This window comes from Spodoptera frugiperda, chromosome 1 (genome assembly GCF_023101765.2).
Source record: "Spodoptera frugiperda isolate SF20-4 chromosome 1, AGI-APGP_CSIRO_Sfru_2.0, whole genome shotgun sequence".
In the NCBI taxonomy this organism is placed as follows: Eukaryota; Metazoa; Arthropoda; class Insecta; order Lepidoptera; family Noctuidae; genus Spodoptera; species Spodoptera frugiperda.
Window position 1 is genome coordinate 4,739,363 of NC_064212.1, and position 23,445 is coordinate 4,762,807.

General features: G+C 40.7%; 1 protein-coding gene across 13 annotated transcripts in view; it reads left to right on the top strand.

Annotated features, from left to right (window-relative positions):
- Positions 1–23,147, top strand: part of LOC118273040 (transcription-associated protein 1) — a 30,167-nt gene extending 7,020 nt beyond the window's left edge. For 2 of the 13 annotated variants that reach the window (XM_050697850.1, XM_050697859.1), the window contains exons 11-48: positions 18–216; positions 441–676; positions 902–1,142; positions 1,398–1,599; positions 1,867–2,200; positions 2,447–2,608; positions 2,867–3,118; positions 3,614–3,825; positions 4,338–4,408; positions 4,854–5,059; positions 5,820–5,993; positions 6,419–6,613; positions 6,985–7,155; positions 7,393–7,641; positions 7,951–8,241; positions 8,470–8,583; positions 8,756–8,970; positions 9,568–9,806; positions 10,027–10,258; positions 10,679–10,865; positions 11,413–11,543; positions 13,119–13,269; positions 13,630–13,773; positions 14,140–14,410; positions 14,819–15,030; positions 16,029–16,244; positions 16,592–16,618; positions 16,849–17,337; positions 17,496–17,660; positions 17,938–18,078; positions 19,080–19,247; positions 19,477–19,657; positions 20,190–20,418; positions 20,703–21,143; positions 21,218–21,326; positions 21,576–21,810; positions 21,997–22,136; positions 22,207–23,147. In XM_050697850.1, the coding sequence (XP_050553807.1) occupies positions 18–216; positions 441–676; positions 902–1,142; positions 1,398–1,599; positions 1,867–2,200; positions 2,447–2,608; positions 2,867–3,118; positions 3,614–3,825; positions 4,338–4,408; positions 4,854–5,059; positions 5,820–5,993; positions 6,419–6,613; positions 6,985–7,155; positions 7,393–7,641; positions 7,951–8,241; positions 8,470–8,583; positions 8,756–8,970; positions 9,568–9,806; positions 10,027–10,258; positions 10,679–10,865; positions 11,413–11,543; positions 13,119–13,269; positions 13,630–13,773; positions 14,140–14,410; positions 14,819–15,030; positions 16,029–16,244; positions 16,592–16,618; positions 16,849–17,337; positions 17,496–17,660; positions 17,938–18,078; positions 19,080–19,247; positions 19,477–19,657; positions 20,190–20,418; positions 20,703–21,143; positions 21,218–21,326; positions 21,576–21,810; positions 21,997–22,136; positions 22,207–22,503 (7,929 nt within the window). In that variant the 3' untranslated portion in view covers positions 22,504–23,147. The remainder of the gene's footprint in view (positions 1–17; positions 217–440; positions 677–901; positions 1,143–1,397; positions 1,600–1,866; positions 2,201–2,446; positions 2,609–2,866; positions 3,119–3,613; positions 3,826–4,337; positions 4,409–4,853; positions 5,060–5,819; positions 5,994–6,418; positions 6,614–6,984; positions 7,156–7,392; positions 7,642–7,950; positions 8,242–8,469; positions 8,584–8,755; positions 8,971–9,567; positions 9,807–10,026; positions 10,259–10,678; positions 10,866–11,412; positions 11,544–13,118; positions 13,270–13,629; positions 13,774–14,139; positions 14,411–14,818; positions 15,031–16,028; positions 16,245–16,591; positions 16,619–16,848; positions 17,338–17,495; positions 17,661–17,937; positions 18,079–19,079; positions 19,248–19,476; positions 19,658–20,189; positions 20,419–20,702; positions 21,144–21,217; positions 21,327–21,575; positions 21,811–21,996; positions 22,137–22,206) is intronic. The other 11 variants (XM_035589793.2, XM_035589794.2, XM_050697866.1 and 8 more) reach the window with 8 other exon arrangements.
- The last annotated feature ends 298 nt before the right edge of the window (positions 23,148–23,445 follow it).

Genomic DNA, 23,445 nt, shown 5'->3' on the forward strand with positions numbered 1-23,445 from the left:
CTTTGTTCGGTTTTTAGGCAATGAAATCTCTAGAACTCATAGCGGACCTTCAAAAGAAAACAGTGACAGAAGTAATGGATCCTCACAGAGAAGTACTAGCAGACATTATCCCGCCCAAGAAGCATTTGTTACGTCACCAGCCTGCTAATGCGCAGATGGGTTTGATGGACGGAACCACGTTCTGTACCACATTGAAACCAAGGCTGTTTACAATAGGTATGCATTTTACTTGACTTTTTTATGGAATAAGCTGGTAAACGAGCAGACGGATCACCTGATGGTAAGCAATCGACGCCGCCCATGGACACTTGAAACATTAGAGACTTTATAAGTGAGTTGCCGACCGTTCCCCCAAAACTAAAAAAATCTCGATTAAATAAAATACCTGAATCTCTACGTATTTTAAAATGACAAGTTTCATTAAACATTTTTTGTTTCAGATCTGAACATAAACGAACATAAAGTATTTTTCCGGGAGCTACTATCTCTTTGTGAGGCCGAAGATAATATGTTGGGCAAGTTGCCTTGTTATAAAGGCGTAAACTTGGTCCCATTGAGAGCATCCGCGCTAAAAGCCCTCGCTGCCTGCCATTACATACAAGAAAAACATTGTCGAGAGAAAATCTTCCAAGTTTTATACAAATCACTTGAGAAAAATGATCAGGAATTACAACAAGTAAGTTATGTATAACAATTATTGATAGACAAAGAGAAAATAATGTTGCGGTTTACTCACGTCATAATTATAAAGTATTAGAGGATGCTCGACGATTTTCGAACCTCAAACCTGCTCATGATTGTGAGTCCCGTTTGTGGCTTGAAACTAGTCGAGCGTCTTCGAACGGTTAACGTTACGTAACGTATGTTTTATTTTAAACTTTAATAATATCTAACTTTTCAGGTCGGATTTGAATGCATGCAGAAATTCTTATCTGGTTTCCAAATAGATATGGAAATGGTCCATCCAGTGATGCGACCTCTTTTACTCACCCTCGGGGACCACAGACATCTGAGCGTGAACGGTGCCAAGCGGTTATCGTACTTAACTCAGCTGTTCCCTTCGACATTCAGTGAAAAATTGTGTGAACAGTTATTGCAACTGCTCAAGAAGTTGTTGGATTATTCCATACAAACCAACCGTGGTATGTATAATAATAAAAATTATAAGTAAAAGCCTTTTTTAAGTTCTTGTCATTCCAAATTCTGTTCTAGTTAAAGTAATCAACTTTTGTGTTTAAATTGGTTGATATGGTATTATAAAATGTACACTTACTTAAATTTTTCGAGTATGCTCGATTAGTTTTGAGCTCCTATGGGGGCTCATAATCATGACCTAAAGCTAAAGTTATTATCTAAGTTAAACGATAGATCTTACAATGTCTATATTATCTCCACAGGTGGAAATTTCCTCCAAAGCGTATCAAAGAACATGGAAAACGAGCAAAAGATCATAATTCTGATCGGTATCTTCCACCAAATACCGGCTGCGTCGCCTCGGTTCATAGACGTGTTGTGTCGACTCATATTCCACACTGAAAAGTCACTGATGATCGAAGCCGGATCGCCGTTCAGGGAGCCACTCGTCAAGTTCTTAATGAGGTATGCGGATTTTAGGAATCATTAAATGATAAGTCCTTTATTAGGTTTAGGTCTTTTAAAATTTAATGTTCAAAAAAAGGCTTTGACATTACATTTTCTCCTGTGTTCGATTCTAAACAAACAACCAATATACACAGATCCGGGACAACAATGTGAATAATTCACACAGAGTTCCGAGTGGAATCGAAAGCGCAAGATGTTGCGCAGCCATTGCGCAACTGTTGCGCAAAAAGCACAATCAACATTTATGTTTCATTTAATTTCCAGATATCCAAAAGAGACATTAGACCTGATATTAAGCGACAACAACATAAAGGACCAACAATGGAGTCGATTTTTGGTGTTCCTCATCAAACATCCGAAGGCCGGTCCTGCATATAGAGAGGCTTTACAAACGGCCAAGAAGCCACGCCTTATGCAATTGTTGGCGGCCAGCATTGGCGGTAATTTGCCCAACGTTTCAACTGCAGACAGAGCGGAGATGCAGTTCCAAGCTATTAGAGTTGTATCTCTATTGATCAAGTTTGATGAGAAGTGGTTGAGTGGTCAGCAAGACTTGATCGAACTAATCAAACGTATTTGGTGCAGTGACCAATATCACGTAAGTTTACTTTTAATGGAATATTTGAAGATTTGTCACATAAATAATTATGGCGTTAATTAAAACTACTACCTATCCCTTGTGAACTATTAGAGAAATGCTCTACTAGTTTCAAGTTACAGCGGGTTCCTTATTCATGAATTGCGTAAACGGCGCTGCGACACGAAGTCGCGTAGTATGTCTTACGATAGTTATTAAATAACAATAATTATGGTTTTCTCTATGTTTTTTAATTTTTCTTTGCAGGAAATACACAAGAAAGTTGAAATAGTCGACTGTACGCACTGGAAGGAACCGAAGCTAATAGTGAAAATACTGTTACATTACTTCGTACAGAATAAATCAAGCATAGACCTGTTGTTCCAGTTGTTGCGAGCTTTGTGTGACCGGTTCATTCCGGATTTCCAGGTGTGTAATTCAAAGTTGTTTTCTCTTGTGTTATCAGTAAAAGTTTTGTTCTCTATCTACCATAGAAATATATGGTTTGATGAACTATTAAAAACCATAAACTGTTTGTTTATGGTTTTTAATAGTTATTTATATATATTTAGTCTTTGGCCATTGACAGAATCTTTTCTTATCATGTTAAATAAACATTGTGTTTATTATGTAGTTCTATAGTCTGGAAATCAAAGCGATTAATCTAAATCTTCCTATTATTTTCAGTTCCTACGAGATTTCCTTGAGAACACAGTGGCGCAAACATACGACATAGAATGGAAACGCGCAGCTTTCTTCCGATTCGTAGAACATTTCTCCAGTGATGCCATGTCGCAGGAACTCAAAGCCAAAGTCCTGCAAATGATCCTGATACCGTGCTTCGCGTACAGTTTCGAGAAGGGACAGAAGATTGTAGGCGGTACCCCTGCACCCTACCAGGACAGCCCTGACAACGTTGTCTCCGTGTTTATTAATAACGTAAGTTTTTATTTTGTGTTGTTACTTTAGACTATATTTTAGGTTAACTTATTGAATAAAATTATGACCCTTAGTTGGGCCATAGAGGATGTCCATAGAAATTTATTACAATATAAACTACCATATAACTGTCTCCTATTGAGAAATAGGTACGGATAAAATCAAAGTCCAATAACTATTCTGACTGGAAACGTAAGCGCGTTTGGCACTCTGATTAACCCGCTCGAATAAATCTACCAATCAGAGAGCCGAACGCACTCTCATTTCGATCTCGTTAAACGTAATACAAACTCGTACTTAGCATTCTGTTTCAACTACATTTACATTCATGGATGTATACGTACTTGCCGATTGAGAGTGCTCCTAAAAAACGGAAAGTTTTACTGTATTAAAAATCCCTGACAAATATTGTACATCTTACATAAACCATCTTATACCAGAGTAACAAACACTCACATGACACAATACCACTATAACTTCATTAATTAATACTAGTTGATATCACAGGTGATTGACCCTGAGAATCCGTTCGCGTGCTCGGACGCGGTTCGTATCTCGCTCCTGCAGTTTGCCTGCCTACTGCTGGAGCAGGCGTCGCCCCATATACACGACGCTAACAACAAGAAACAGGGCAATAAACTAAGGAGACTCATGACCTTCGCCTGGCCTTGTCTGCTGGGCAAAAATTATGTGGATCCCGCGACTAGGTAAGAGTTGCAACCAATATAATAAATATCAATTTTTCAACATAATAGGTAATCTATTATATAAAAATAAGTCGGGTTTTCCTTCCTGACTCTATAACTCCAGATCGCACGAACCGATTTCCACGGTTTTGCATTCGATGGAAAGGTAACGGGTTCCGTGATGTTTATAGCAAAGAAAATTAAAAAAAAAAAAAACAAGAAAAGAGCAGGTGGCGAAACGAAGTTCGCTGGGTTTGCTAGTTTTTTATAACACAAAATTTAATATTTTTGCGTCTCTCAGTTTAAAAAAACTACAATTCTATTCAATATACATAACAGTTCGACGCGTACTCGACTAGTTTCAAGCCACACGCGGGGCCTATAATCATTAGCAACATGTGCGATGACAGACACGTTAAGTAACATCGTTGAACAGTTACGCTAGTTGATTTAATATGAAAGAATGCCTAAATACAAAATTAGATAAGGATAACATCAAATCCTTTCCTGACATATATTTTCCCTCTCAACAGGTATCACGGACATCTACTATTGAGTCACATCATTGCAAAGTTCGCTATTCACAAGCGTATCGTACTACAAGGTAAGATTTACTGATACTTAAACAAAGCTTTTACAATTTTTGAATAGAAACTTGAATGAATAAAACCATATTCTACTTCTATGAAATACAAGAAAATTTTGATAAATACAGGTTTTTTGTTTCGTATTCGTTGCTTAATGTTGATTCGTTATTTCGTAGTTTATTTTTGTTTAAACGTTGTTCCACATTAGGATTTTGTCCTGTATCGTGGGTGCGTTTACAAACGTACAATTTCATATTCACATGACACCCAGACCTGAAACAATAATCTGTGGATCACTCAAAGAGTTCCGTGCGGGAATTGAAACTGCAACACGTGTCACGGCAGTCCCCACGCCAACTATGCAGTTAACTAACAGTGTGCAATCTTTCATATACCTCAACGGTATAGGAAATGACTTCTTCGAGTCTAACTTTATAATTCTTATATTTTTTCGTTTCGTAGTTTTCCACAGTCTGCTGAAAGCCCATGCGGTAGAAGCGCGCTCCGTGGTCCGTCAGGCGCTGGAGATCCTGACTCCTGCCATGCCGCAACGCATGGAAGACGGTAACACGATGCTCACTCACTGGACCAAGAAAATTATCGTCGAAGATGGACATTCCGTGCAACAACTGTTCCATATTCTGCAGCTTGTTGTTAGACATTATAAGGTACGTGTACTTTAGTGTATGTTTGGTAGATGTGTCAATATAACAGCCTATTAGAGTTTTTCTATACATATCGTCGGGGATAGTGCATCCGCAACGCGAATCTACCATAGGTAAAGGCCTATATCCGCATTTGATCTCATTTTACAGGGGTAGATTTAAACTCTTTAATATCGTTACTTTAAGGGCAAATAGCCTCATTTTTACATAGATGTCTAGTATAAAAATATGTTTTCTTTGCACTTTTTCCATAGAGTCACGCGTCAGGCGCTGGAGATCCTGACTCCTGCCATGCCGCAACGCATGGAAGACGGTAACACGATGCTCACGTCACTGGACTAAGAAAATTATCGTCGAAGATGGACATTCCGTGCAATATTGTATACATTTGTCAGATACTTAATATTTATTTGTTGTATTAGCCATTGATTAAAGAATCTGTAACAAACATGATGTGTTTTAATTGCCGGAGAGGTAAACGGGATTTTCACTATCCCCTGTTGTGTTATGAGTCTAATGTAATAGGTACTAGGGAGTGATAGGCATCTTAGATCAATATTTTTTTTATTTAGGAAAAATCGTCTCAAACGTGATTGAGAAAGAATCAATGATAAATAATGGAGTTTTCTATAAACAACCTTTATTTCGAGTAGTAGGAGCATCATACCAAGAGCTTCTGTGTCTAATGAAGTTAAATATCTAATATTTCAACTTTAATTAATTACCATAAAAGCTCTATAGTAATAAATACCTTTGATTCCAGGTGTACTTCCCAGTCCGTCACGCACTAGTGGGTCACATGGTGGCTGCGATGCAGCGGCTCGGGTTCTCTGCCACGGCCTCGCTGGAACACCGCCGTCTCGCTGTGGACCTCGCTGAGGTCGCGCTCAAGTGGGAACTGCAGAGGATACGAGACCACTCGCAGGATGATAACGTGGTAAGCAGCGGCTCATGTTTTTTAAAAGAGTAATGATGGAGATTCTTGGTCGTTCTTTAGGTGAAACTTTATTTTGAAATTTAGTCGTTTAAAATTACCAGTGTGGAGATTGATAGAAATAAACGCTTTGACTTTGTGCAGTTGTTTGAAACTGAATCTATGGAAGACAGACATTGACTGACTGGAGCGTTTCAACCACAAAATTGGAATGTACTTACTTAAAAACTCGACTATTAAAACTTAGAATTGGAACTTAAAACGGGATTAACATGTTTTTAAATTTTTATGAGCTTCCGATATTTCGGCACTGTTGCAAGCGCCATGATCACAAATAAACTTTGTTCCAGTCCCATGTAACATCGCAAACCTATGAACATAAAATGTAAAAAATACCAATTTCTTCAATCAAACCACTCTTTTCTCAGGTGGCAACATCACCAAGCGGAGCTATGAAGCGCATATCATCAGACGAGAACAGCTCGGACTCCCGCAAGGCCCTGAACACGGGCTGGGCCAGTCCACAGGCCAGCGCCGCGCGGATGGAGCCCGACGCGGCCAAGCCACTCGACAGGCAACACGTCGATGTCGTTGTCAATCTACTGCTGAGGCTGGCTTGTCAAGTAAATATTTATATTGACTTTTATTGCTATGTGAATATGGTTCATATTTCCAGTTTTAAGCTTTGTAATTATTACCTATTTAGAAGAGGATGTCTACTGTATCTGGAAGGTTTAGATAGACGTAAATTTTTTTTTACTATTATGCTTAATTTCTACAAGTATCATTCACACCTTGATAGTGAATCTACGATTGAGCTCTATTGGAATGTACTTTTATTTCAGAAAAATCAAACTTTTGAAAATATAATCACTAAATCTCATTGTTAATAAATAACAATGAGATTTAGTGATGATTAATGAACTTACAGCTTGATATTTAGGAGGTCATTGTAATGCAAGTATTGTTTAGTGTGTAGTAATAATTATCACAGAATGTGTCCCCACATGTGCAGGTGAACGAGGGCTCGGTGGCGGGGGGCGGCGCGGCGGGCGCGTCCCCGGGCGAGCAACTGTCGCGGCGCTGCGTCATACTGCTCAAGTCCGCGCTCAAACCAGACGTCTGGCCTCATCTCTGCGAGCCTAAACTGGCGTGGTTGGATAAAGTAAGGATACATTGTTAAATATTAACTACGTAATTTTTTTTTGGTTTCTTTGTATCTTCCAAATTACAACTGATTATGATATCTCTTGGAAAGAAAATACATATAACCATTACGAAAATTTAACTTTACTCATTTTCTTATATTTTGCAGTAGTTAATATCATTTTCCTATCCAAATTATACTAACCAATCACATAATTTCTCTATACAAATTTTCCTAATATTAATTTTGTTACAGGTATTTTCAACCGTAGACGCAAATGCTGGTGGATGCGCAAACGCATGTACGGCGTTAGAACTGTTAGTATTCTTATTGGGAGTATTGCGGCGGGAACAGATATTGGTGGCATTGAAGCCGCTACAGCGCGGTCTAGGGGCGTGTGTCACGTCCAACAACCCTAAGATAGTGCGACTCACACACAATCTACTCGCCAAGCTGACTGCTATATTCCCTACTGAACCTACGGGCGCTGCGCAGGCGTCGAAGGTAAGAATTTTCAACCTTTATTACAGAAACTTTTATAATACTTTTCTCTCGAATTCGAGTATGCCATCGATTTGCGACCAGTCACCAGAATATTGATAACAGTATCCTCTGAATTTTCGGTGTACTTCAATATCCAAGCTTCTAACTGGCATTATTCCCTAGCAGAGAGATGAGAATACCCTTTTGAAGATTAGGTCTTTTTATAACGATGTAAACGTATTCCAGTTCCAAGGTATCAAGAAGGTATTTTAGAATGGTTAAACCATTCAGCAATGAACACAATCTATATTATTTAATTTCCTGTTTTAGTACGAAGAACTAGAAGCGCTATACGCGTGTGTGAGCAAGTACGCGTTCGAGGGTCTGGCGACGTACGAGAAGTCAGCGAGCGGGCAGTCGTCGGGCGGCGCGGGCGGCGCGGGCGGTAGCGGCGCGGGCGGCGCGGGCGGGCTGCTGGGCCCGCTGATGATGCTGAAGGCGTGCTGCGCGTCCAGCCCGGCCTACGTGGACCGCCTGCTGCAGCCGCTCATGCGCGTGCTGCAGCGCATGGCCAGGGACCACGTCGCGCCCAACCCCGACCACGCCTTGGCTGATTTACTCGTAAGTACACTGTTTATTCTTGTATTGCTAATGAAACCTTTTTTACTTACTTTTTTGCCTATCATGATCTCTTAAATAGATGATTATTAATTCCGTTTTTACGTCCAGTGATTTCTGCTGTACGCTATCTAACAGTCACTAAATAAAGTAGTAAGGAGGAGTATTCACCTACTGGGAAAAATGTTGTATATGTTTTGTAAGTAATAATGTGATCAACTTTTTTTGCAGATCTTAGCATTAGATTTACTAAAAGCTCGGGTATCTGTGATGCCTGTGGATACAAGAAAAACATTCATCGGCACAATTTTAGTTGGACTTATCGAGAAAACTACAGATGCTAAGGTAATAAAATAAAACTTTAAAATAGCTATATGACCTTTATAGGCACTAAACTATCTATAGTTAAAAATAGTTTTTGAAATTAATGTGACCTTTATTTTTATTAGTTAAGATTTTTTTATTAGTTAATATATTTATTATATTCGTATCAAATCAAACCATACACTTTTAACAGGTGATGAAAGCCATAATCCGCATGGTAGAAGAGTGGGTGAAGTGGCGAGGTCCGATGACCAGCGCGGCCAGTGCCTCCGCCCCGGCGGGGGCTGCGCCCTCGCTGCGAGAGAAGTCGATCCTGTTGGTCAAGCTCATGCAGTATGTCGAGAAACGGTTCCCTGACGATCTGGAGCTCAATGCCCTGTTCTTGGAGCTCATTAATTATGTCTACAGGTATGTTATTAATTTAGTTACTTTAAGACGTATGCGTGCGTGCGTGCGTGTGTGCGTGCGTTTGTGTGCGTGTGTGCGTGCATGCTTGCGTGTGTGTAAGTAAAAAATGCATATCTTTATATATATAATTCTTCTGTACGTGTGTATGTCACTGAACTTCTCTTAAACGACTCGACCGATTTTGATGAATTTTTTTGTGTGTGTTCAAGGGGATCTGAGAATGGTTTAGATTCACAATTTTGTCCGCTAGACAATGTTTTATTGATTAATTTTTAATTTATTAGCAGTTGTTGATTTTGGAATGTTTTACAATGGATCCGACTGACGGCGCTACCATCGCAGTGTCAAATATTAATGACGTTAGATATTGTCATAACATTTGAATAATAGGTAATTTTATCAAAATGGTCCAGAATGTTTTAGCTTATTAAAAAAAGTTTAAAATTTTCAAATTAAAGACGTGTAGACAGGACAACGTCTGTCGGGTCCGCTAGTTTAATATAAGTGTGTTTAATATGTGTTTAAGTAATGTAATGTATGGAGTTAGAATTACACAACACTAGGTACTCATCCCTCCCTTTTTCTTCCTCCCACCAGAGATGATCATCTGAAAATGACGGAGCTATCAATGAAGCTGGAGCCAGCGTTCCTGGCGGGTCTCAGGTGCCCACAGCCCAGTATCCGCTCTAAATTCTTCGAGGTGTACGACCAGAGCGTGCGCCGGCGCATCTTCGACCGGCTCCTGTACATCATCTGCTCACAGAACTGGGAACATATTGGACAACACTTCTGGATCAAACAGTGTCTCGAGTTGTTGCTGGTTACTTGTGTGCCAAGTGAGTTTATATTCTGTTCTAGTAATGATAAGATCTAAATTCATAAAATGACTTGGTTTCGATTGTGTCACGGGTCCATCTACCATACGGTGCAACTATTTTGGATATGGTGTACATACTATGTCCTATAAATTGATGACAAGTAGTCAGTTAATAGTTCACGATACAGCAATACAATGATTTACCAAATATACAAGTAAACTTTGCCTTTCTTTTCTAGGCACACAAATCCGTCTATCCAACCCAAAATATCTGCTGCCAAGCATTTCTTCAGTGATAAACTCGGCTGACAGTGAAGAGAGGAAATCCTTCGTAATCTTCAGCACTGTGAAGGAGGAATCCTCGGACGGATTCAGTGACTCACTCGAGGCTGATAAAGAAGATGTACTGGATATGGACCTCGATTCCAGTTCAAACCAGAAGGAGGATTGTACTAAGAGTGTTACTAATAGGTGAGTGGAAAAAATATGTGTTATACTTATTCCGTTGGCTTAGCGACCTAAAGAGGATCTTGGTCTCTGATACGAGAAGTCTCTATTTTTCACGGTTCCCTTAGGGCTACTCCGGTTTTCGAATGCGAAGTTTCGTTTAATCTTCGGTCGTAGGTTTTATTGATTTACTAATGAAATTACTTATAATAACGATTTATTTTTAATTTCAAATCAAAACCTATTTATTTATCTTCATTTCATTCGTTCATTTTTTTCACAATGGTTCGCAATAAATAAAATTGTAGCACGAAATTTGTGAAGTTTCGGACGAAACTTCGGTTTTCCTTGAATTAGAGTAGACCTCCTGGTTTTTTCTTGCAAATTAACAGCTCGAAGTCGAATCATTTCCAGCAGTAATGATGATGATTTTCCTTTCCTCAGACTGCGCACCCTGAACCAGATAGTGAGCAAGCAGTCGGAGTTCCTGGAGCTGGCGCGGCGCGTGCGCACGGAGCAGCTCGTGGTGGCGGCCGCGCAGCTCTGCCACATGGACGACACTCTCGCGCACCACACATGGCTCACTCTCTTCCCCCGGCTCTGGACCACGCTCGACGAGAGGCAGCTGGGGGTAAGCTATACTGCTATTCATCTCATTTTACAATATTTATTGCGCTTCGTCAGCATTTTTGTCGGTTGAAGCTGACAGTGCCGGCGTTAGGGAAAGGCGATGGGGCGATGGCCCAGGGCGACAAATACTGGGGGACGCAAAAAAAAATTATAAACTACTACTAACACTTGATATTGCTTCCCTCAAGTGGGCGCCACAATATTTTCGCTCGGGATGTCAGTGGCCCTTACGCCGGCACTGGAGGCTGATTTACAAAGAGTCAGGGTCAGAGTAAATAGGTGCTTTCTAAGTCTGTGTGCTCCATCTTCGCTTCGCCGTCCTGGCAATAAGTGGGTTGGTAGCCAAACACAGACTTATCACCATCAGTAACTTTGTATATAGTCAGTAACTTAGAAAATTCCCACACGAATATTTTTGGTAAGCGCTGACTTGTATCTTTTCAGAGTCTGTTACTGACCCCGTGTAAATTGTAGATCTGCCTTTAGTTATTACTATATATTTACACAAATAAATAGACAAGTTAACTCAATATACTCCTTATTTTCAGACGGTAATCAACGAAATAGTTCCGTTCATAATATCTGGAGTGCACGTGGTACAACGCGACCAGCCACTGAGCGCGCTCAACACGTTCATTGAAGCGCTCGCGCGGTGCAACCCGCCCGTCAGTATTAAACCGTAAGTATCATAATATATCGTTTCTCGAGCTGGACAAACTTTGTGCTTTACTGTTAATTACAATACAACATCCCATAGAAGTCTACTAATGGACTTGAGCCTTCTATATATGTATACTAGCTTTCCGCCCGCGGCTTCGCCCACGTGTAATTCGGTTATATATAGCGTTTTTTAATGATCTCGACAGGGCTTTTTCTTCCACAGTTCTGAAAGTTGTCATACAAAGTCTTTTTTTAAGGATGGGAAATCATCAAATGACCTCTCCCGCTCTGGGTGGAACGGAAGGGAGTGTCAGACTCTTACTGACTAAAAACCACCCCGTTCCTTCTCCTGCTTTTCGACCCGAAGCCCCGGTATCTCGTTAGAACTTTCCCGCAGCCCCAGCTCAGTTTATCCCGCTTCCCCCCCTTGGGGGTTGACATTTCAAAAATCCCTTCTTAGTGCTCACTTATGTTACTAAAGGAACCTCTGTTCAAAATCTCAGACTCCTATACCGAGCGGTTTCGGCTGTGCGTTAATAAATCAGTCACCCAATCGCACCCCCTAAATCACGATTGGACATATTTACTTGCCTATGTACGTGTTCATGCCAAGTTTCAAGTTTATAAACCCAAGGAATAAGATTTTTCATAGAAACGTTTTTACCCCTTTTCCCCCCTTGGGGGTTGAATTTCCAAAAATCCTTTCTTAGTGCTCCCCTACATATCCCAAGGAACCTACATTCCAAATTTCAGCTGTCTATGACCAGTAGTTTCGACTGTGCGTTGTCTGTCAGTCAGTCAGTCAGTCAGTCAGTCACTCAGTAACGGAAGAGTTTTATATATATAGATATGTAAAAGGATTTGCTTAGCAAGTGAGTTGCAGATTACAGTTTAAAAGCCTGGTTTATCTGAAAGTCCGGATGCTAAAACGTGTAGTTTCTTAGTTCTGTGGGCCTAGAACGAGTTTGTAGTACAGTAGAAGCTCCTTATTCGCGTTTCCTTCATTCGCGTTTTCACTATTCGCGGATTGAAAAATTGCGACCCAATTCCCATATTCGCGGTCTAAGATTTCTTTATTCGCGGATCGAATCGAAATATCGGTGCGCAACCTAAAAAAATACATTCGCTATCCTTTGTCAACGCGTCAGTAGAAGGATTAAAAAATAAAATAGACCTTATTACAACTACGTCTAGATTGTGACTTCTGCCTAAACCTAGTGTGACCTAAACCCTGTACGATCAGAAAGTTCAATTAAACATTTTTTTCATACAAATTACCATTCCATATTCACGGTTTCTGTATTCGCGGCATATTTACAGAACGCATACCCCGCGAATAAAGAGCTTCTTCTGTACGTTAAATGAGATCGAAACTAGAGTGCGTTGTTGCGAGGCCGGCGCGAATAAATCTCGACTAACGTTAAAAAAACTCGTACTAAACGAGACCGCATTCGGCGCTATAATTGGTGGGTTCATTTGCGCTGGCAAATCAGAGCGCCGAACGCGCTCTCGTTTCGTTTTCATTTAACGTAAAGCAAACTCGTACTAAGGCTACTGACTGCTACAACGAATTTATACCATGTTTTTCTTTCAGGCCTATGATGAAATACTTGGGTAAAACGCACAACCTGTGGCATCGAATGACGCTGAACCTAGAACAGATGGCAATAGACCAGGCCAGTGGTAGGACGCAGAGGGAGGCGTTAGACATATACGATTACGATGTTGAAACTACTACGCCTACTGTAAGTATTGCCATTTATTCTTACAAAATTGTATACAAGTGTAGATTTATTACAGTACTTTCTGTTTACTCAAAAGTTCTTAAACTATTTTCTATAACCCTTTACTGAGTATCAGATATTTCTAGTGTCCCTTAAATATTATTATTTTATTTTTTCTAGTGTTCAAATCAAGGTTTATGTGCTAATATTATTATAGTTGCATTTTGCCTTAAAAACACTCAATTAGAACTCAATATCGCCTATGTCATAACCATTACTGAATGTGACGTTGAAGATATGCTACTCCTTTGGACAATAAAATGCGTGTTTTAAAGTTATTATGCTTTGTAAACTTTAATATTATAATTTTCCATTGAGCAGGAGGTGCTAGACTCGTTAAGCGATATGTTCGAGCTGCTCCAAGAAGAGGACATGTGGTCGGGACTGTGGCAGAAGCATGCGAAATACAGGGAGACTAACGTCGCTATCGCTTATGAACAACAAGGCTTCTTCGAACAGGCACAAGTATGTATTCGATAGTTATAGACATTGGTGATTTAAAGTCATTATTTCTCTGTAATCTTAATTGTTTACAAGGGCACCCAAGTCCGTGGAGAGCAAACTATTTTAATATAAAAAAGTCACTATTTTCTGATCTATTAGTTACACACAAGTGCAACAGATTTTTTATTTGATACATTTTAAAATAATAGCATGAACACCATTTATGTCTGCGTATACTGAATTTAATTTCAAACACGATCAATAAAAATAATAACACCAATAGCGCGTTTTTCATGTCAAAATAAACGTTTAGAACTTATATAAGTGTCTATTTGCTAGCATTAATGAGAACTTAGGTACTTTACTCAACAATATTATTTTGTCCAGGCTGCATACGACGTCGCTATGGCGAAACTAAAGCAAGAATACACGGCTAATCCTTCATCGTACAATATGCACAAGGAGTGCACACTTTGGACCCAACATTGGCTCAAATGCGCCAAAGAACTGAACCAGTGGGATTCTCTTCTGGAACTTGGCCTTACTAGGAGTGGGAGGGATCCGTTCCTGATTCTAGAGAGTTCCTGGAGGAACCCCAACTGGACTACGATGAAGGAAGCTTTAGCTGAAGTTGAATACAACTGTCCGAAGGAATTAGGTATGTGATTTTTTTTCTGGGTAAATATTATTGTATTGTATCTCACTTAAAACATGTTAAATTAATTGAGACAGATTATATGTTGTCCAGAATTCAATTTAAATAACATTATTTGCGTAAATTGTTACCTACGCTCCACTAGTTTTGAGCCACATTGAAGCTGTAATCATTTGGTATAGTGACGTATTTTGTTGCGTCCATACTTTATGATTATGAACTCTAATGTAGCTCGAAACTAGTCGGACACTTTCGTATAGTTTACGAGAGTAAATCGTAATCCAATTTAGCAAGTGGTTTTAATTATATGCACTTGGTATATACAAAAATGATGATCGTTGGAATTGAGTGTCTTTATAATTGCAGTGGTTTGTTATTTAGTGTATAAGTAGTAACACATGTATATTGCAGCGTGGCTGGTGAACCTGTACCGCGGCTACCTGTGCATCTGCGCGGGCGGCGAGGCGGGGCTGGCGGGCGTGGAGCGCCACGCGGAGGCCGCGGCCGCCATGGCGCTGCGCGAGTGGCGCCGTCTGCCGCGCCTCGTCTCGCACGCGCATCTACCGCTACTGCGGGCCGCGCAGCAGCTCATGGAGCTCTCCGAGGCCGCGCAGATACACACCGTCAGTCTCTTTCATATCTTCACTCACTAACATTTACTCAATACATATCTACAAACATTCATTTTATTGTAAACTCTAGTCCTTAGGCTCACATTTCACTATCAGCACTAAACTTTCTTCGCTAACTAAACTTCGCTAAAATCCATGCACTGATTTAGGCGTTCAACAACTAACAGCTAAACTTAGCTAGGATTAATTAATTAAAAGCACTCTATACTAGAATACTTCACAATATAATTATTATTAATATTTTAACACAAATTATAAATATATTGCATGCATTTACGTTTTTATTAGAACCGACTTTAGTTACGATTTTTAGATAACGCTTTCTTTTTCATAATTTTATTAAAGTAACTTATACATTAGAGACGTCAGAAATGCGACATTTTCATATTATATCATGTACGTGGCCTTTAAAAAGGCCATTTATATAAAATTTTGCAACGACGCGACGTTTCACATGCGTGTCTATCGCTGTTACACGCTGCCAAGCAGCATTTGGAATCGAACGAGCCTTCACAGTTGCAAGCCGTGAGTACAACCTGTGAACACAATGCGTATTGTAACAGTCTAGCATGTTGTGTTGGTGTTATAGATTCAAAAGGAAACATTTCTGACGTTGTCCTTATTTGTGCTGTGTATTTTTGGGACTGTGATAGCCCTGTTTAGGGTGTAATTGGATTTTAAGGGCAGTTCGCGTCTGACGGAAAGTCTGGCGTATCATCGATGTATGCTCGATGTCCTAACCGTTAGATCGTTTTCGAGAGGGAAATTATCAAATGATTCTTCCTGTCCTCAGTGAGACAAGCAGTGTCTGACACGTACTTATTGTAAACTACTTCAACGGTGTCATAGGTTTGGTTTGAAAGGTATTTTATTTATCTGTTTTCACGGTACGCTACTGATGATACGCAACGCACTTTCCGTCAGATGTGAATCTACCCTAAGCGTGTCTTTAATGATGAGTACGGTGAATGTATGTTTGTACGCGGCAGGGTTTGCTGCACAGTCGTCCGACGTCGCTGCACGACATGAAGGCCATCGTGAAGACGTGGCGCAACCGCCTGCCCGTGGTGGCGGACCCGCTGTCCCACTGGGGCGCCATCTTCACGTGGCGCCAGCACCACTACCAGTTCATCGCGTCGCACTACGACTCGCAGACCGAGCACGGCTCCAACCACAGCATGCTGGGCGTGCACGCCAGCGCACAGGTACCTACCGTACTCGCCCGCCCGCGAACTTACATTGCTGAACTGTCTCCGGCCCCCGACATGTCCTCCTTACTAACCTCGCGAGCCTCGAGCCGCCCTCCTTCCGTACGCTAATAACAACATACTGCGATCACCAGTCCTTCACCCGACGCCGGTGATTATGGCAATCCTTTTCTCACCACCATGTCCGGGTCCCACCGGAGATCCACGTTCAGCAATGCACGTTTACGGGCTTACGATGACCATCACGAACTGTATTGCTACAAACAATTGTTGAGGAACATTGCCGTAATCACCATGCTTGGTAGAAGATTTGGTAAATGGAGTATGGTGTTGTTTGTACACAGGTCTCTGCCACAATCCAAAGTTCTGACGTAAGTAAATACCCCTTCGTAAGTTTTTTTGGCCGCACTTGATCGTACCCGCCGGCGCGCTAGGCGCCGCGTCCGTGCGATCACGTGCGGCTCCCCTCATCTACTCCTATATCCGCCATAGTGATGAGGTAGCCTTTATGTATCTCAGTAGAGCACTGTAGACATTTTATTCTAACACCAACTTCTGTGCTTTGAAAGAAAATGCATTACCATTAGTTGTTCTTTTTCAGGCTATAATTCACTTCGCAAAAATTGCAAGGAAGCACAACTTGTCAGGCGTGTGCCTAGACTCGTTACACCGAATATACACAATACCTAGTGTTCCGATCGTGGACTGCTTCCAAAAGATAAGGCAGCAAGTCAAGTGTCATATCCAGATGTCCTGGACTGAAGGGAAGGAAGAGTTACAGGATGGCATAGATATGATAGAATCGACGAATTTCAAGTATTTCACGAAGGAGATGACGGCCGAGTTTTATGCGTTCAAGGGCTTGTTGTTAGCGCAGCTCGGTAGATCTGAGGACGCGAACAAAGCCTTCGCGGCGGCCGTCCAGCTACACGATACGCTTGTGAAGGCTTGGGCCCTATGGGGAGACTATTTAGAGCAGATCTTCATAAGGGACCCGAGACAGATACAAGTGGGAGTGTCCGCCATGACTTGCTTCTTGCACGCGTGCCGTCACCAGAACGAATCCAAGTCAAGGAAATACTGTGCCAAGGTAAAGCAAACTAATATACAAAGTTACGATATAAAGTTAACTAGAGCTTGTAAACAATTTGTTGATTTTATTCCGCCTACATATTTATACTCCTTGCTTCCCTAATAAAAAACCACATATTAGAAAAACAGATTTACAGTGTGTTCCAAAAATTCCAGGTTCTTTGGATGCTAAGTTTCGACGACGAGAAGAACAGTCTAGCCGAAGCTCTAGACAAGTACTCAGTGGGGGTACCACCGGTCCAGTGGTTACCATGGATACCACAACTACTCTCCTGCCTCGTTCAGTACGATGGTACTGTTATACTCAATCTTCTGAGCCATGTAAGTATTTCTCTAACGTAGCAAATTTTTATTCATTTCACAATTTGCAGCAGTTTATTTATTTATTAATAAGTGTCTCCAACATAAATACAGCAATAAATTGCACAATGAAAATTACAGTTACATAAAAACTACCTTAGGCTTATCTTTATTTACAATTAAGTTTAGTGATGAATACCTGATAAATAGTCTTATTTTGTTTCAAAATAAGAATTTCATAGATTCATTTAACCCTTTGGTATCACAGTCTCATAATATAATTTATCCTACCTCTCAGGTCGGTCGTTTGTACCCGCAAGCGGTTTACTTCCCAATCCGCACGTTGTACTTGACTCTGAAGATTGAACAACGCGAACGACACAAGACAGCGGAGAACATCGCCGCGGCACACTTACCACACCAACCCACTACCTCTGCAGTAAGTATAGTATACGTATTGAATAAGGTTTTAATGTCAATATGTTTTTCAAGACTTAAATTCGAAGTATCACTCGTTTTAATCAATGTAACTACGATTGAGAGACATCGCCAGTTATTTTATGAGTCCCATGTCTCATATTGAGACGAGGCTAATGCCGTGCAGGAAGTTTTTTTAAGTCTCTTTTCCACCAAGAAATCAGAGATGGTAAAACTCAATAGTTTGCCTGAATCTTCCACTTTACACGAAACTTTTATGCAATTGCACTTGCATCTCAACGAGACAACATACCTAAGTCAAAGTCAAAGACAAAATTATTTATTTCAAATAGACCGAGAAGGCACTTTTGAACGTCTAAGCAAATATTACAATATAAAAAAAAAATGTCTGTCTGTCGGTCAGTCCTCTAGTGAAGCTATTTGCTGCCTAGTTGTTGAAAATGAATCTCATAACAATTAGGGAAAGAAGTAAGACCAACCAAGTTGGGTTTTGTACCCATAATTTGGTTGCAAGGACATACAAACACGTTGCAGAATAAAAGTGTAAGTGCATGTGCTGCATGCAAGCAAAGTAGACCGTTCTAGCCTTAGCGACTCGTGTATATAAGAGTCATATTGCCTTGCTTATTGTAGTTATTAATAGGCTTAGGATATGTGTAGCAAAAGCTTCAATGCCTATTTTAATCTACAGTTGTTTTAATGTTGTGTTTAGGTTATCACACAAAGCATTTATTTGTCCGTCAGCTAGATGATGAAAAAATTAAAGACACGTATTTTTTTCTGAATCAAAAGTGGAATTAAAGTTTAAGTCTTTGATTGCCAATAGAAAACTGTTGAAGGCAAATCCTCCGCTAACGTCGGTCACCGGTGACCACCTTCACCTTCAATGTGTTAAGTATGAAGGTTTTTTACTTATAGACAAAAAATACGTGTCAATTATTTTTAGTTAATCTAGCAGGCGGGCATTAAGGGCGTTATTCCTCATCTTTCGTATGCTACTAGGCTGGCAGTAAGGCGAGTGAGAGTGCATCGTCATCGAGCAGTGGCTCCACGGCGGAGGCCGGCCCCATCAAGGCCACTCTACCCATGTGGCGCTGCTCGAAGATCATGCAGATGCAACGGGAGATACATCCCACAGTACTGTCCTCTTTAGAGGGCATCGTCGATCAGGTTCGTTACTTAAATATGTACTTTATAAATGATGTTTTGTTATTCCAGTTTTTGTTTGTAGTAAAGGACTTTTTAGTTGATACCTATGTTAAATTCATTGTCTGAAATGTAGTAAATTTTATTTGGCATTTTTGTTTTCTTTGATTTTCTCAAATGTAATGAATAAACTCAATAAAATAATTGAATTACTGACACGTATTCGCCTCTAAAATTATAAACATCATCCCAGATGGTATGGTTCCGCGAGAATTGGTACGAGGAGGTACTACGGCAGCTGCGCGCGGGGCTGGCCAAGTGCCACGTGGTGGCCTTCCACCACCGCGCCGCCGTGGCCGACGCCACCGTCACGCCCCACACACTCAACTTCATCAAGAAAGTCGTCTCCACCTTCGGCATCGGCATTGGTATAAGTAAGTACAGCCCCACCCACGATCTGATAGGCGTTTTACTTTTTTTTGTTTGTACTCTACCTTCGGTCTATGGTACAAACCTACGTCACGGATTAGGTACACCGTTGACACTTAAAGTTTCTGATTCTTACATCCAATTGGTCATAAAGTATTCGCTATCAAGATGGTGTATTGACAAAAGTGATGCAAATGTAAATTCTGTAAAGTTGAAACCTTTTTAAAAACAGTATCTCAATAAAAGATCCCTCAAACACATGGGACCACATTAGCATTCTTCATCAGTTATAATTCACTCATGAAACACAATAACATACAATTTATTTCAGAGATATAGTAACATACCGCACAGTATGTATTGCTGTGCGATTGTAACTTGACATGACATACAGGTAACAAAACTAGTATTTGTTGACGTTCACAAGTAGTCTAGCACTAACCTCATTTTATTTTGAGTTTGTTCGGAATATATAACTGATGTCGTGCCCCCAGCGAGCGTCACTTTATACAGATACTCCATTTTGTATGTCTACAGAAAGTATTTCTACAAGTTCTGTAAGTGCTGCATTCTCTTCAGCTGCATCAGAGAGCCTCGCCCGCCGCGCGCAGGCCACCGTGCAAGACCCAGTCTTCCAGAAGATGAAAACACAGTTCACCGCAGACTTCGACTTTTCGCAGCCTAACGCTATGAAATTACAAAACCTTATTCAAAAACTGAGGAAATGGGTCAAGATACTCGAGGCTAAAACTAAGGTTCTGCCCAAGTAAGTAGTTCAGTCAGGCATTGCGCCCTCTCCGTTAAGGTAAATACAAAGGAGATTTATATTACGGTTGTGCCGTCCATCATAACTAGACGTTAGCCTCACTGTCATCCACAGTCTAACATAATACATAATTATCGTAACACAACGGTTGTGGCTTAACGCTTACTCACTTCAGACGCTTTCGGGTTCATATTAACAAACTAGGCACCCATCCATCACTAACAGAGTCGCGAACTACAATTACTTTACAGTATCTCATTATTCTTTTCTTTCTACTTTTGCAGATCATTCCTCATCGAAGAGAAATGTAGGTTCTTGTCCAACTTCAGTTTGAAGACTGCGGAAGTGGAGTTACCCGGGGAGTTCTTGCTCCCCAAACACACGCATTATCACGTACGAATCGCACGGTTTATGCCACGCGTGGAGATTGTGCAGAAGCACAATACTTCGGCTCGTAGACTGTACATTCGTGGACATAATGGCAAGATATACCCGTACCTAGTTGTCAACGACTCGGGGCTGGGTGATGCGAGGAGGGAAGAAAGAGTTCTACAACTACTAAGAATGTTGAACCATTATTTAGGAAAACAAAAGGAGACGTCGAGGAGATTTTTACATTTCACTGTACCAAGAGTCGTTTCGGTATCGCCACAAATGCGTCTCGTGGAAGATAATCCCAGTTCGATATCGCTATTGGACATTTACCGTACTGAGTGTGCGAACAGGTATGTTATCAACGTGAGGTTCAAAGCTTCTTACAAATTCATTAGATCAAAATACTAATGTGTTTTCGTTGTAGGGGTGTGGAATACGATGCTCCTGTCGCGCGATACTATGAGCGACTCGCAGCAGTACAAGCCCGAGGTTCACAAGCGTCGCACCAAGTCCTACGAGACATTCTCCGCGAAGTAAGTTTTGAAATACCTTGTAATAAGTTCTGCTATTTTAATTTGGAAACCAAGATAGGCCGATGTCAGGGCGTGGTGGTGTTAAAAGCCTAAAAGGTCAAATCTGAATAGTGCAATTATAAAATTAGCAACTTTATTGCTTAGAAGGGGTTAAAACATGGCTGCGCATAATGTCTTAATTAACTGATTAGACATGGCGCACCTGCGCTCGATTAATAATTATTATAATAATCAATTTGTAATGTATAGGTGCAAGCCACGATGGTGCCCAAGGGTATGTTGAGAGAGTGGGCTGCGGCGACATTCTCGGCGCCGACGGACTACTGGACATTCAGGAAGATGCTGACGCTGCAGCTGTCGCTGGCGAGCTTCGCGGAGTACGTGCTGCACCTCACCAGGCTGAACCCTGACATGATGTATGTGCATCAGGACTCGGGGCTCCTCAACGTCTCCTACTACAAGTTCGACGTAGACGACATCACAGGTATGCCACGTTTTCATTTGGAATTTTTATATTTTTGTTGTTTAATAAACTTTTAGTTGAGTTTCAGTTGTGAATGCCTCTGGGTAAGAGCTTCCATTCTATAATATTTCTTATTCTCTAGTTCCCTTATTTTAGTCGGCTTCTGTTTCTCTGAATGAGTGTCTCATATTTCTCGTCCATCTACAGGTGAATTGGATTGCAACCGCCCGGTTCCTTTCCGACTGACACCGAACATCTCCGAGCTGCTGACATCTATAGGTATCACGGGGCCACTCACGGCCTCCGCTATCGCAGTCGCTAGGTGTCTTGTCACACCTAATTTCAAGGTAAAATTACGAACCAACTATCAAATATCACAAAGTAGCACCACTGTTTCTAACAAGCAATTTATTCCAGATCCAGTCAATTCTACGCACAATACTCCGGGATGAAATGATCACCGGCTGCAGAAAGCGCTTAGAAGATAAGTCAGGGCTGCCAACACCTGGTACTACAACAGAGAACAAGTTAATGGAGATGGACGAAGAAACAGTAATTAACATGGTCAACAAAGCCGTCACCGTGATCATGAACCGACTGAACTCCATGGCCAGTTTCGACGGGCCTGACAGCAAGGTGGCCACCTTAGTGACGGCGGCAAACAGCCACGACAACCTGTGTCGCATGGACCCCGCTTGGCACCCCTGGCTATAGACTGCTCAATAATAATCATATAATAATATATGTCGTTATTTTAAGTTAGATTCTTGTCATGTCTTGATAAACGTGGTGAGTTCTTTAAATACAAGATTTTTTATGTAGATATTTGTAAGTTCAGTACTAAAGTTGATAATAAAGTACAGAGGAATTTAAATCATTCTAAACCCACAGCTAATATAATTATATATAGCACTATTACATTGAGTCATTGAAAATGTATTACTTTTTGTGGGCATATGATTGAAGCTGCTATATTATTTGTTAATTTCTTTTAAGTTTAGTCTTAAACATCTTCGTGGAAGATTAATTATGTAATTTTTTGTATAAGTTATCCTGTTTACAGGATGTCTCTCTCACTAGTTTACGTTGTATTCTACGTAGCGCTCAGTAGAAACAGTAATGTTTGTCTTACTGATAAGCTCTACTGACTTATACGTATGTGTTCATTCGCAATTATTTGTGTTACATCCGCATCCGTTAAACAACTGCGATTACTTACAATCATGAGTCGTACACACCTTTGCGAGTGAAATAATAATAAAAAAATAGGCATAAGTAACATTTTGTTGATATAAACATAAGTCGTACGTTCTGTGATCTCTAAACACGAGAAGTATTAAAAATGAACGAGAATTGAATGGTTGTTTTATTTTCGCGAGCTTGACCATAAACCTGTTTGATGAGTGTGACATAGATGAACGTAGCTCGTGATTGCATGTGCATGAGTGACAGGTAAGTACCTGGATGGGTGAAAGTACCGGGACGGCATCAAGTGCGCTTGTAGCGTCGAGCGACTAATAACCGTGGCTGTACGAGTGCGCCGCGCCACCACAATCTCACTCGATCGCTAGAGATAGTAAAACTGATTTCATCACGCTAACAATGGGAAAGAAAGTGCAGTAATTGTAGGATAGATCAGGAACTGTTTACATAGTT